The sequence below is a fragment of the Peromyscus maniculatus genome, chromosome 4 (genome assembly GCF_049852395.1).
Source record: "Peromyscus maniculatus bairdii isolate BWxNUB_F1_BW_parent chromosome 4, HU_Pman_BW_mat_3.1, whole genome shotgun sequence".
Classification (NCBI taxonomy): domain Eukaryota; kingdom Metazoa; phylum Chordata; class Mammalia; order Rodentia; family Cricetidae; genus Peromyscus; species Peromyscus maniculatus.
Window position 1 is genome coordinate 55,322,910 of NC_134855.1, and position 13,153 is coordinate 55,336,062.

General features: G+C 42.8%; 1 protein-coding gene across 14 annotated transcripts in view; it reads right to left on the reverse strand.

Annotated features, from left to right (window-relative positions):
- Positions 1-5,989: 5,989 nt before the first annotated feature.
- The window catches only part of Znf385b (zinc finger protein 385B), a 396,470-nt gene continuing 389,306 nt past the window's right edge, over positions 5,990-13,153 (reverse strand). For 12 of the 14 annotated variants that reach the window (XM_076569754.1, XM_015988633.3, XM_076569753.1 and 9 more), the window contains 4 exons: positions 11,613-11,855; positions 10,047-10,225; positions 9,464-9,565; positions 5,991-7,472 (listed from right to left, as the gene is read on the reverse strand). In XM_076569754.1, the coding sequence (XP_076425869.1) occupies positions 7,257-7,472; positions 9,464-9,565; positions 10,047-10,225; positions 11,613-11,855 (740 nt within the window). In that variant the 3' untranslated portion in view covers positions 5,991-7,256. Of the gene's footprint in view, positions 7,473-9,463; positions 9,566-10,046; positions 10,226-11,612; positions 11,856-13,153 lie in introns of all 14 variants that reach the window. The other 2 variants (XM_076569760.1, XM_042275529.2) reach the window with 1 other exon arrangement.

Below are 13,153 nucleotides of genomic sequence, written 5' to 3' on the forward strand. Positions count from 1 at the left end.
AAAGATCTGATGTGCAGGATATCTGATGTGCAACCCCTGTGGATGGTTCCTTGACCCCCAGATTGAGAACCACTGCTCTAGATTGAAATGAACTTTAATGTGTTTCTCTTCACAGCACGCCCCTCCTTTTACTGCCTCCCTGTCCTATTTTTAGAATCTGAAACTACCATTCTTGACCACTTACCATCCTATGAGCATTTGACACTCAGTGACTGTCGTACGGGACTAAGATAGACAACTCTTTTTCCACCCACCTTCCCATTTTTATAGCCCACATCCCAGGTTTCATGAGAAACCTTGGTAAGTAGCCCACCATCTCTGTGTTGCTACAAAGGACTCCCAGTGTCTGGCTTCAGAATCCAGTGCTTTGATGGCATAAGGCAGTCATGGGAGAGCCAGAGGGGCCTGAAACCCCCAGGGACAAATCTGTGGGAGTTAGTTTCCAGGTGCCTCATCTGTTTCTTGGACACGTGCAGTGTCTGACATACCAGTAACAGGACAGCTAAACACTGGCTATGAATGCACTTACTGTAACTGTTTTGTTTGAGCCCCAGGATAAACCTTGGAATGTGCAGGATAAGGATTGCCATTCCATTTAATAGAGGAGATACTGATTCTTCACCCACTTAAGGTACCATGCCAAGTGAATATATTCTTGGATGAAAAGGATTAAAATTTAGTTTGGATTTTGATTTTTCATTCTTTTTTTCCTTTCCATAAGTGTACATACAAACCACTTATGTTTTCAGTCATGAATTATCAAAAAATTCATTCATCATCTTTATAGACGGCCCTTCCTTCATCTGCAATAACTATGAACATGTTTAAAAGACCCTGTTCTAAAAGCCATACAAGGTGATCCATGTTTTCAGGACTGTGGCAGAGGGATGAACCCGAGTCTATAAATGCCCAACACATCCCCCCACCTTGTGTTCTTAGGGAAAGTGCTTTCTCTGTTCATGACTTGCTAGGTCTCCATCCATATTACAAACTAGTCTTGGCTTTCTACCTGTTCTATTTTTAAACTAGGGGTTACGAGAGGATTTTGCTTGCAAAGGAAATGAAAGCAAATAGATTCCCAGGGTATTTCAAATCCTTCTGGGTTATGGAAGAGCATCTGCATGTGGACCTCCTCAGATCCCAGATCTAAAGGTTGGTCTCCTCAGCATAACCGTTAGAACTGAGGCAGGATGGTCAGCCTAACTCTAACAGTGAGACCCTTTCTCAAAAAGCAAAATAAAAATAATATGTAGAATCTTGATGTAATAAATCTAAAACCCTTTCTGAGAAGTTGTCTGTGATATACTGCCTTATTATCTTACTGATAACTCTATTTGAATTATACCTTTGTGGATAGAAGCATAAAAATGACAACTAATGAATTCGTTGTTTTCCATTACTGCTCTATTTTTCTCTGAGTTTGAGTCATCATTAAAGACATAAAACATGAGAAAAATCTTAACAACAATTTAGGAATTTAGAATGAGAAAAATTGATTTCACTCATAATGAAAATTTATAAACCATGTTATAATCTATGAAAAAATCCTTTCTTAAATTTTATTTGCATATTAGAACCATCTTATTTGAATAGCACATGTTTATATGGAGATTAAAAAAACAGGCTTTAGGAAAATGATATAAGATCTTTTTTGTGATTTAAAATCAGAGACTTATATATGTGCAATGTGAACAGAATTTGAATTTGGGTCTTATAGAATAAAATTTATATACTATTGTTATTTAATTCTCTTTTTCCCCATTTTTGTCTTTTCACTCCAATAAAAATGAACAGCAGGTGCTTAACAGCAAGCTTGTCCAATCGTCTGTAGATAAGTGACTTCTTAAACTGAAAAAAGTGACATAAAGACATTCTCCCTGCACCCACCAAAGGCCTTCTATCTGACAACCAGAGGTTGGATGCATGTGGAGCATTTAGCTGAGCGAAGAATAACCTTATATTGTCATTCTGGCCCTAGAAATTTCAACCAAAGAAATGAGGGCAATTCCCAAGTCACACTCCGTAGCTGAAAACCTGCACTGTCATGGTCCTGATGCATTTCCCCACGGAGCCAATTACTTGGAGGAAGGAGAGAAAGAGGCGCATCCCTTGTGGAACTGGCCCTTGGAGTACACAACTTCTTACCCACCAAGGTACCCAAAACTACTGCTTTGCAAAGACGACAAGAATCCCAAAGCAGGTTCAGAGAGGTGAGAGAATGGCCTCTAGGCCGTCTCCTAAACAGCCATGCTTGTGTAGGGCATGTGTCTGGATGCTCACGTCCTCTGCGGTTCCTGGAGAAATCCTGGCTACCTCTCCCCTCCCCGTGAGTCTTCATTCCCTGGGTGCCTACTTCTCGCGCTATTCCAAACACAATCTCTCCCGTGATTCTCTTGACTCCTTTGTGAATCTCAGCAGAGCAAACCTTTGTGTTTCCTTTGTTCTTTTTCTCAACACATGGACTGAAGCACTTTCGGAGAGAAAAATTCTACATAGCTGTTATCTAATTCGTCCTTGGAAAATGAGAATTCTCTTAGGATAAAAAGGAGGGGGGGAGAAGGTAATGTGTTTGGTACAAAATACAAGTTAATATTCTGAGTTTTCTTCTTCCATTAATTAAATTGTGTCAAACTGCTTCTCAGTTTAGGTTAAAATAGAAGGCACTGTTCATCTATATTTCCTTCCATACTGTTCCTATATATTGTTTATTTACTTAATGCTGGCTCCTTCTTCTGCCAGTTTGCAAATACATTTCACAATGTGACTTTACAAAAACTCATTATTGAGTTTTTAATACCCAGGGGGGCCTTCTCTCCTGCTCCTGAGAAAAGCATAGGATGGCCACATAAATTGAACTTTCAGATAAATGACAGATCATCTTTTAGTAGAAGTATGTCTCAAATAATTCATACTTATTTCTGGGACATACATATGCTATATGCAATAGCATATGAAATTATATATTAAAGGCAAACACCATACTAGATTTACTTATATCTTATTTTAAATTCAAATGTAACTAGGTATTCAATATTTTATGGGGCTCCCCTTAGCAGACCAATTGTAGCTGGACTGTGAGGAAGCAGGGTGGTTGTGGTTTGTCCCGTCTTTCAAGGCAGGGTCACCTGTAGCTCAGGCTGCCCTAGAACTATGTAGCTGAGTGTGACTTTGAGCTGATCTTGCACCTCTGATTCTCTTGCCTGGGCCCCTCCCGTCGTCTGCAGCACGTGGTTTGTTTTGTTTTAAACTTGCACAGTTGGCAGAGCTCAGTAGTCATCTCTTTCCTTTAGGAATGACATATGAGGAGGCATTAGTTCAAATACGTGTATTCCCTTGGGGCTGCCCAACTCTTGACACCTCAGGATCGGCATGGATGATGAGATGTGGCCTGCTTAATAGTGTTTCATAAATCATAGCTTGAAGCTACTCACGGCTCCTTTTGGGGGCATGAATTCTAATGAATTGCTATTCTTTTGTGCTTCCTCCTTGGGGTGGTTTAAAACTCTCAACTCTAAATCTAATCAATATGCTTTTGGGTCTATTTAAATACTGACATTTGGAAACTTCTGAGGCTGCCATAAGCTTCCACAAGACAGAGGACAAGGCAAGGTAAATCAAATACAACTGCCACTGAAGTCCAGAAAAATAAACATAAAAGTTCTCCGAGTGTCAAAAGGAAACAGAATTCCTTCACAGAGTACAGCATATATCAATCAAGCCTCCAGGTCAAATTTAACTAGTGTTGGGTAGAGTTCAAACGGGTTACAATAAAACAAAACAAAATCCAAATTCTGAATGCCAAACTAGACTTCTATGACACTCTAAAAGTAACCTGTTAAACTGAAACCAAAGTGATTGCATCCAAGATGGTGGGAACTTTGACGTTGTCCTCCGGGGAGAATCAACACTCCAGACTCACCTGGGAGTAGCACCAAGCGCTAAAAAGACATTTTGAGGTGGACCCATACCAAAACATGGAGATCTGCCAGGCCCTGGCTGACACACTCAAACTGAAAGAGACCCCATGGTGAAGGATCCCCAAAGAGAAAGGAAAAAGATGCTCACGCAGTTGCCCAAGGCCCACAGAAAGAAACTGAGGCACAGTGTGTGCCACAAGTCACGTGACAGAGTGCTAGCGCCCAAGAGGAGCCTTGGGTGCGAGTGGACTGTTATTTGCAGGTTGAAAACTGGGTGCACACTGTTGCTTTGCATCAGCCCTGCTTTCTACCAGAACAAAAATTTGAACAAGTACCACCATGGGCAGAACCCTGAGGAGTCCTCCCAAAAGGCCAACCCCCAGGGTCCCTGAAACATTGGAAACCTTGGAGAAACTCAAACTCTCTTCTGGGTACCAAGCACAGATGACAGGTCATGGGATTTCTGAGAGTGTGTCATGGTTTGGCTGGGGATGACAACCTCAATCCCTCTGCCTCTACCACATCCATTTTTTTTGGGGGGGGGGGTTTCTTATTTTATAATGTGGATGTTTTGTCTCTGGCCTGGGACTTGTAGCTTTTACCTGCCAGTTGCCGGGTTTTAAAGTAAGTGTTGTGATTTGGTTGTTTTGGATTTTTTTTCATTTAACATTCATTTTTATTTTCTTCTGTTTTTGCCCCTTTGAGAGTTTCACACACCACCATGTCCTACCAGTGGCTCTTTTTGTTAAATGTTATTCAGTTTGCTTGTTGTGGGAGGGGCTGGTGGGCTTTTATGTCTATTTATGGTAGATTGATAATAAAGCTATTCATGGAAATTTGTTTTTAAAAAGTAACCTGTTCATTAGCATAAGATGTTAAGGTCAACCATCTTTCAGACAGTTGGATGAACTCTTGGGTGGAAGAAGCCATTTACTTCCCTTATTGTTAATCCATCACAGCGACGCTGCCATCTGCTGGCTTCTGTGTTAAAGAAAATATCTACTCCCCACTCCAACCCAAGTCTCCATTTTAAAGAGTAACAGGGTTTGGGCTAAGGGTCTGAAGACAGAGGGTCTATAATAATTTTGTTACCATTTTTCCTCAAAATTATACAATGGTGTGATAGATTAAAGATGGTGGCATATCTTTGCTCTTCTTTATATTTAAGAACCGAAGTCTAATAATCCTCCCTTAGATCTGGATGGGTTTAGTGTCTTTCTTGATCAGTAGGCTGTGGCATAAGTGACACTCTAGGACCCTTTGGACTAATTTATAAAGAAGCCTTTGACTCCCAGCCAGGCCTTTTTAAATGCACTGCGTAAGTATCCAGTTCAACTGGAAAGATATGAAGAACCACATATACACACTCTGGTAGACTGTTTCACTGGAGTCCAACCTAGTCATTTCCACAGGGATGGACAGGCCAGTGAAGCTATCTGGGCCTCTCATACCAGCCCAGCCCCAGCCCAGCCCAGCTTCTGCCTGAATATGATCATGGGAACTCTGATGATGCCTGAGGGAACAGAGCACAACTCAGTCAAACGCCCTCTGGAATTACCCGCCTGTGAAATCCTGATGTAATAAAACGGTTGTTATTTTGGTCTACAAAGTTTTAGTTGGTAAAGAAATAACAGCTCATCAGGACAAACAGTGGTGCACTAAACACTATGCTTTAGAAGTGTTAGAATGGGGTGTCCTGATCGGAGGGAGGGGCCAGGGAGGGGCATGAAACTGGAAGCGTCCATAAATGTCACTGACTGGGATAAAAGATGAACTGGGGATTCAGAGGACCTGGACCAAGTCTTAAGAAATCAGAGCCACAGGGTTTTAACAGGCTGCTACCTTTTTGGACAACATTACTACTTTGGCCGAGCTTCACGGAGAGTCAGAGAGAATGTGGTGGGGAAGCCTGGCCTCACACAGATGCTGTGAGCAGCAAGCGATGAGTAAACATGACAATTAAGTACGCATGCGAAAGTGTGAAATATGTAAGAGGCAGTCCTCCCTCCTACCCATTAGACATCTCTCATCAGGTGCTGTGAAATTACAGGAGTCTCCAGAGAAAACACCACCGAAAACACCAGCAGATTTTTTTTTTGGTACTTTTATTGAAAAGGTACATTTAAAAAAATACACAGACATTTTACCATTTACAGATTGCAGATATAGGCCCTCAAAAAGAGTTCACTCTCTGTGTTGTTTTATGATACCTCTTGCCCCGATATCACAAACATTCCAGTCTTCTTAACATCAGTTGTTGTTTTTTTTGGGGGGGGGGGTTGACGGGGAGGGCATGGTCACATGACCTATGACGTAGTCACTGAACAGAAAGACAGATTGTTCAATTATAAATTATATATCTTCTGTACATTATTGCATCAAAGAGCCACAGAGTTATGTAGCATCATTACAAATGAAAAACAAAGGTTGAAAATGAAGATCATTATGTGGAAATACACGGATTCATTGTCTTCTTGCAGATGTACAGAAGGTGCCAACATGTGCAATTAGGAAGCTCTTTTTGTTTCTGTACACATTTGCTTAGCAACTCAAACCAGTGAGGGTGCTACAAAAATAAGTTAAAACAAAAATAGCAAACAGGTAGTAATTATAGCTATGTTATATGGCTTTCTATTTCATTTAAATCTCTCCAAATAAAACACGAAATAAAGAAAATACATTATCTTTTGTTCTCTTAAAGAGAAAAAATTTCAAAGCTACGTTTGCTTCCTAACAATTACACAGCAATAAAAAAAAAAAGTTTAATTCGACAGGAATTACGATCTAGTACTACACGGGATACAACAGTACTCAGGTCTAGAACAGTACACAATCCCTGTGGACACTAGTACACCAAAAGGAAAAACGCCATGATCCATGGGGAGGATGGTATCCACAATTAAGCACTTGCGATGGGCTTTTGTTCCACACTAGAATATGCCCGCTTGGATTCCAGAGTTATTTACAGACATCCGAGGAAGAGTCTACCGTTCAAGTCTGTCAGGAAGATTCCACTTTGTTTCTAAGCCAGATCACGTCCATGGGAATACAGAGGTTGGTTTTCTTTTTCTGATCAATATACTTTCAAGAAACTTAAGTATCTCAGATACGCCAATTGGCTAGGGTAGGACGGAGGGGACACGGGAAATAAGGGATTAGTGCCCTGGAGCCTGGCCTCTGTTTGTGGCTGGAGGCTGGGCTGGGCGGTGGCCTGCACTTTGTCTGAGGGTGGGTGGGTGGGGTACTTACAGTCACACACACAAGGCTTACATTGCTGAATCCTTTGGGCTTTCCTTCTACACCTTTCCACTGGCCTGGCCTGTTGCGGGCTGCAAGTATTTAGTAAGGGGCAAAGAGGATGGAGGCAGGAGTGGCCCGGATGGGCCCGTGGCCAGGCCTCAGCAGCGCAGGAGGGATGGCTGCGGCCTGGAAGAGAGAGGCAGATGGCCGGGGCGGCAGGGACAGCGCAGAGGACACAGCTGCGGCCGCCAGGGGCGAGGACAGAAAAGTCGGGGCCAGAGGCTTCATCAGATCTTTCTGGAATGCGAGCTTTGCCTAAGAAGGGACAAGACCGGGAGACAGGGTGAGAATACCATTAACGAGTCACAGCACCACTGAGACACTACAGAGCCAGCGAATTGAGTTTCTTGGCATCTTGACTTTGAGAAGTCAGGAAATGATGGCTGTCACTGGGCTCAGTGGCTCTGGGTGTGGCTTGCCTTTGGACGCTTGCTTCAGCTCTGTTTTGGTCTCTGGAGAGACACCCAGAAGGGTCCTGCCAAGGCAACCAGCTCAACTCAAATCTCAGAAGATGTGGTCTAGAGAGGTATGCAGCTTAGGCTGGCCTTGAACTTGCCTCAGCCTCCCAGCGTGCAGAGATTACAGATGCACCACAACATCCAACGTGTTCAGTTTTGGTTTGGGGCAAGTGTGACTCTTCACTTCTCTTAGACAGACTGCACTGGGGTTAGGTAATTGAGGTGAAGAGCATTAGGGACCCATGAGGAGTTGAGAACATAAAAATCAATTTGCACTTCGTGTACTGTCCCCATGATGAGCATTCCCTGAAAAAAAAATTAAATCAAAGTCTGTGCTTGACAGTGGGTGTAGTTGGGCCGGGAACCTTTTCTACTTAAAGGGATCCCAGTGTGGAGACCTCCCAGGAAGAAATCAACCCTAAATTTCTGTCTTTTGCAATCAGAGGGGGCTGTGCCAACTGCATTTGCTTAAGGCAGGTACCACCTGCTTTGCAGCATCCACTGGTAGCTTTGGTGAGGCTAGAAGGTGATCTAGGCCCCCCTCCAGCAGGCCCGGCTCATCTCCATCTCAGATTAAACACCATATTAGGCCCAGCCCCAGGGATCTGTGAATCCATCCATCTATGTATTTATATGATACCTGTTGCTCAAGTCTCTAGGTATTTGTGTAAGAAACTGACTGAAAAAGTACATATTGAGAGCAGGTGAGATGGGCTAGTTACCAACATGAAAAGAAAGAGCAATACACATACTTTCATATGTATATAAGCACATACCAGAAAATGGGGAGATACTAAATATATAGATTTTTTTTTTTTTTTTGTCACAAAAGTAGCACCTCATCCCAGGTCTGAACCTTCCCAGAATTTCCCAGCCATCACTTGCTCTTGTTCTAGGCTTTTATTTTCTTCATCTCTTACAGAAAGAAGTATGTCTTTGACAAGGATTTACTAAAAGAGAAAGACATTAGCTCTTAAAAAAAAAACTGGTTTATTTCTATTTTAATTGTATGTGTGCATGAGTGCAGATGCCTGCTACATTCAGAAGAAGGTGCCAGATCCTCTGGAGCTGTTGTGAGCTGCCTGTCCTGAGTGCTAGGAAGCGAAGTTGGGTCCTGTGCAAGAGCAGCAAGAGCTTTTAACCCCTGACTGGTTTTCTCTCCAGCACCGGGGCACTGCCTTTTAAAGTGGCTCCCCTTGGTTGTTCAAAGATAGATTGCTTCAGAGTTCCCTGCAGTGGGGGATTAAGCAGCTCATTCTAACATTTCTGGACCTGTGAGTTGGCTGGGCAGGTGAAGGCGCCTTCATCTGCTGCCTGGCCTGACCTGGATCAGTGGATATATGTGCCTACAGCCAGGCCTCACAGCCAGAACTTGATTCCCCAGGACCCACAAGGTAGGAGGAGGGAGCCAACCCCACCAAGTTTTCCTCTGACCTCCACATGTGCACCATGGATCAAGCACCTGGCTCTCATGAATTCACAACTGCTAGCTTAGTGCTAGAACTCTTGCTTTGTGGGTAGGAAGCTCTGGAGTAGATCCCCACTCCAGCAATTCGATGACTGATAAACAAACAAACAAATAGATAGAAAAACAAATTAAGTAGGTAGGAAGTTCTGGAGTAGATCCCCACTCCAGCAATTAGATGATTGACAAACAGAAAAAAAAAATTAATGGATTGATTACTCATGCCTGGGAGTCTAGTGACCACCTGTTCTGAGGCTCTCCTTAAGACCACCATTCAATCCAGCAAGGCTGTCCCATCAAACAGGTGTGCGAAGGGAACTTACAGCTAAAATGCTTGGGCTCCGCTGGAGCTTGTTGTAAGGGCTGTATTTCGGCTTCAACGGTTTTCCTGCCACGCGGTCTTTATGCCTTCGGCTTGAAATGTGCTGAAAGAAGTACGGCGCATTAGCTGACTTCCTGAAAGCTTTTCTTCCTAGATAATGATAGCTGATTTCTCCATTCCCCCTCAAGGAGAGGACTTTCCCTCCAGTCCAATGCCCCTGTCCCTCTACGTTCTCTACAGTCTTACTAGATTCCCCAAGTTGTCACGGTCGGTCACCACCAAGAATGTCTTCCTTGACCAGACCTTGAGTGTTTAGGAGACAAGCGTCACATGTCACTGACCCTTGGCTAATGATGCATCGCATGCTCTTGGTAGCTTTTGTGCCCATCTGTCTATCCTTAGCTCCTGGGCTGGAAGCTGAGAGGTAGGAAGTTCCGGCTCAGATACTGGGTAATGACCTCCTCTTCTACACAGCACTTGCATGTTAAATTTTACAGCGAGCACACAGAGAACCATTTTTAGATGAGAAGCCACACACAGAGATGACTTAACTGGGTAAGTATGTCTAATTTGGGCTACCTTACCTGTTTGAGTTGAATTTCTGAGTTAACGTGGACATCACAGATTTCACAATGAAACGTCTTATTCTGGAGTCCTGAACCCTTACTGCCATTTTGCATCTTTAATCTTGACCCAGGTCTTGGATAGGACTTAATTGGACCAGCTCCATTACGAGCCTCAACCATGGTCTTATGTTTAGATCCTAGAAAGAAAGAGGTATGTGTTTAATAGCTATTTAAGGACTGGGGGCAGGGCTGGAGATGTAGTTCAGTTGGTGGAGCTTTTGCCTGGCATGTGTGAAGAAGACCTGGGTCTGATCCCAGCACTTCATTATCTTGGTGTGGTGGCTTATGCCTGTAATCCCAGTACTTGGAAGGCGGAGGCAGAAGTTCAAGGTTACCAGCAACTACACAGCAAGTCCAAAGCCAGACTGTGCTACATGAGACCCTACCTACATAAACAAATAAATAAATAAAAAGGAATTATAGGAAACCCTTTATTTTTCTTCCCTTCTTTCATCTTCTATCACTTTTTCTCCCTCCCCTTCTCTTTTCCCCTTCTCTCAACTTCCTCTCTGCCTTTCTAGTTTTCTTTTCTTTCTCTTTCTTTCTTTCTTTCTTTTCTTTTTTTTTTTTTTTTTGGTTTTTTGAGACAGGGTTTCTCTGTGTAGCTTTGGTGCCTGTCCTGGATCTCGCTCTGTAGCCCAGGCTGGCCTCAAACTCACAGAGATCTGCCTGGCTCTGCCTCCCAAGTATTGGGATTAAAGACATGCACCACCACCTCCTCGCCTTTCTAGTTTTGTTTGAGACAGGCTCTTACTATATCCCAGGTTGGCCTTGAACTTACCTTGTAGCCCATGCTAGCCTCAACCTTGTGATTTTCCTGCCTGAGTCTCTTGAATGTTAAAATTATGGGCATGCACCACCACATCTAGCCCAGGTACATGTTTTCTTTTCATTAATTTTAGTGTCTGAGTAATATTGTCTATCACATTGGGCTACTATAAGTTATTCAGAATTTCATTACTGATAAATTTTATGTTGTTTCTCTCTCTATATATATATATTTTATCTCATCAGTGTATAGCAGTGACCAGTCGACATAAATCTTTGACTATATTTCTGTCATTTCATCACAATGATTTTTGGTAAGTATTCGATGCTTTTTGATGAAATTAAGAACATGTTTTGTCTCCACACTATTTTTGCTTGGCACTCTTCAGACATCATGACCACACTTTCCTAAAACCGCTCCTTTTTTTTTTTTTTTTTTTTTTTGGTTTTTCGAGACAGGGTTTCTCTGTGTAGCTTTGAGCCTTTCCTGGAGCTCACTTGGTAGCCCAGGCTGGCCTCGAACTCACAGAGATCCACCTGGCTCTGCCTCCCGAGTGCTGGGATTAAAGGCGTGCGCCACCAACGCCCGGCTCTAAAACCGCTCCTTTAAATTAAAGAGAGAGACAGAGACAGAGACAGAGACAGGGCCGGGGGACAGTGAACAAACTTGGCGTATAAGCACCAGATGCGATATTCTGGTGAGAAGAACTGGGTTTGGTTCTCAACACTGTTTAGACCGCAAAGGCAGCTGCTAACCTGTGTTGTGTGCCTCCAGCTGTGACAGGGAGTTCACAGCCACCTTGCATAGTGAACAATACAGTAATTTTTTGGCTTTTTCTTCTTCTGATTCAGCAACAGACCCCGGAGCGCCGTTTGTGCTCTTGGAGGGAGAAGTGATGGCCGCCGGGGGCAGAGGCGTGGCTCCAGACTTGAGAAAGGAGCCTCCTTCAGAGCCTGAGGGCTGACTGGAACTGGCGGCTTTCAACTTCGCTTTGTCTTCTAAGAAAGACACAGAGAGGTGTTATTAAAGTTCCCCATCCCATACAGGCCAGAATTAGAAGCAGGACTTTGATTCCCATATCAAATAGGAAAACCACCATAGGTTCTTTTTTAGGTTAGCACAGATTTTAGCTTGTAGAGCTTGATTTAAATAAAACCCCACCCCATAAGCTTCCATATCAGATCACCCCCAAATCATGATGATCTATGAAGCATGACTTTGGTCTCCCACTTAAAATAGGTGATTCTTCTGAAATCCCTGAGTCATAAATCACGCTCTATAAAAAGCTTTACTATAACAAAATCAGGTACTCTTCAGTATGATGGCAAGGCAAGATGGCAACATGAGATGTGTCATTAGCCCATGCTGGTTTCAGCTGACTACTTGTGACTTAGTTACGGCATGGGTATGAAGTTAAAATTTAACTTTGACACCAAGTCAAAACTTTACCTTTGTGTGCTTGGGTGGAGGGAAGGGAAGAAACATGGTTAATTATGGTTATGATTAGTTAAGTTTTCCCTGCTTTCTGAATGGCCATGTACTCTATCCAAAACATGGAGGTTCCATTCTTCAGGCTCATGAATTATTGCCCATCTGAATAAAAAGTTTTCAATAATCACATCAACCACACTCACAACATGAGTATTAGTCAAATAATTTAAAGACATCTTGACATTTTGCATCACACAATTTCTGAAGGCTTCTGATCCTGAAGGGTCCTGAGCAGGCTGTGAGGGGTCATAACGACACTGATAGAATGAATCTAAGGCATTGTTCAGTGACTCCCCTGTATAGAAAAACTGGAGCCTCGTGGGCAACAGCACACCCATCTCATGTTTAATTCTAGTAGAGTTGGCACTCTTAGAAAATGTCTAGAGAAGGCTAACTAACTTGCCTTAAGAGAGGAAGACTATGGGAAAACATATTTGTTAATTGTCCTAGGCAGTTCAAGACTGCATACAATTGGCTTAGATGACCACCAATTGATTTGTCTGTTTCTATGTTTATTTACAAAATTCTGCACATGGCAAACCAAAGCTTTCAGTGTTTACTATAATGATTTTAAAAGCTTCCTTAACCTGGGGATTCACCATTTTGCATCTTTCTTCCATGTTGGGTGCATGTCAAGAATAACATGGAAAGACTGGACAAGCAAGAGTGCCCTTGAGAGGGCCCCTATCTGAGGAGCCAAGAGCTGTATTTTCTGGTTCTACATTTTGTATGCCCTTTCAGAAAATATATTCAAACTTGAGGATGAGATGAAGTTTGATGCGAAAAGTCTGCGACTTTTGTAAAA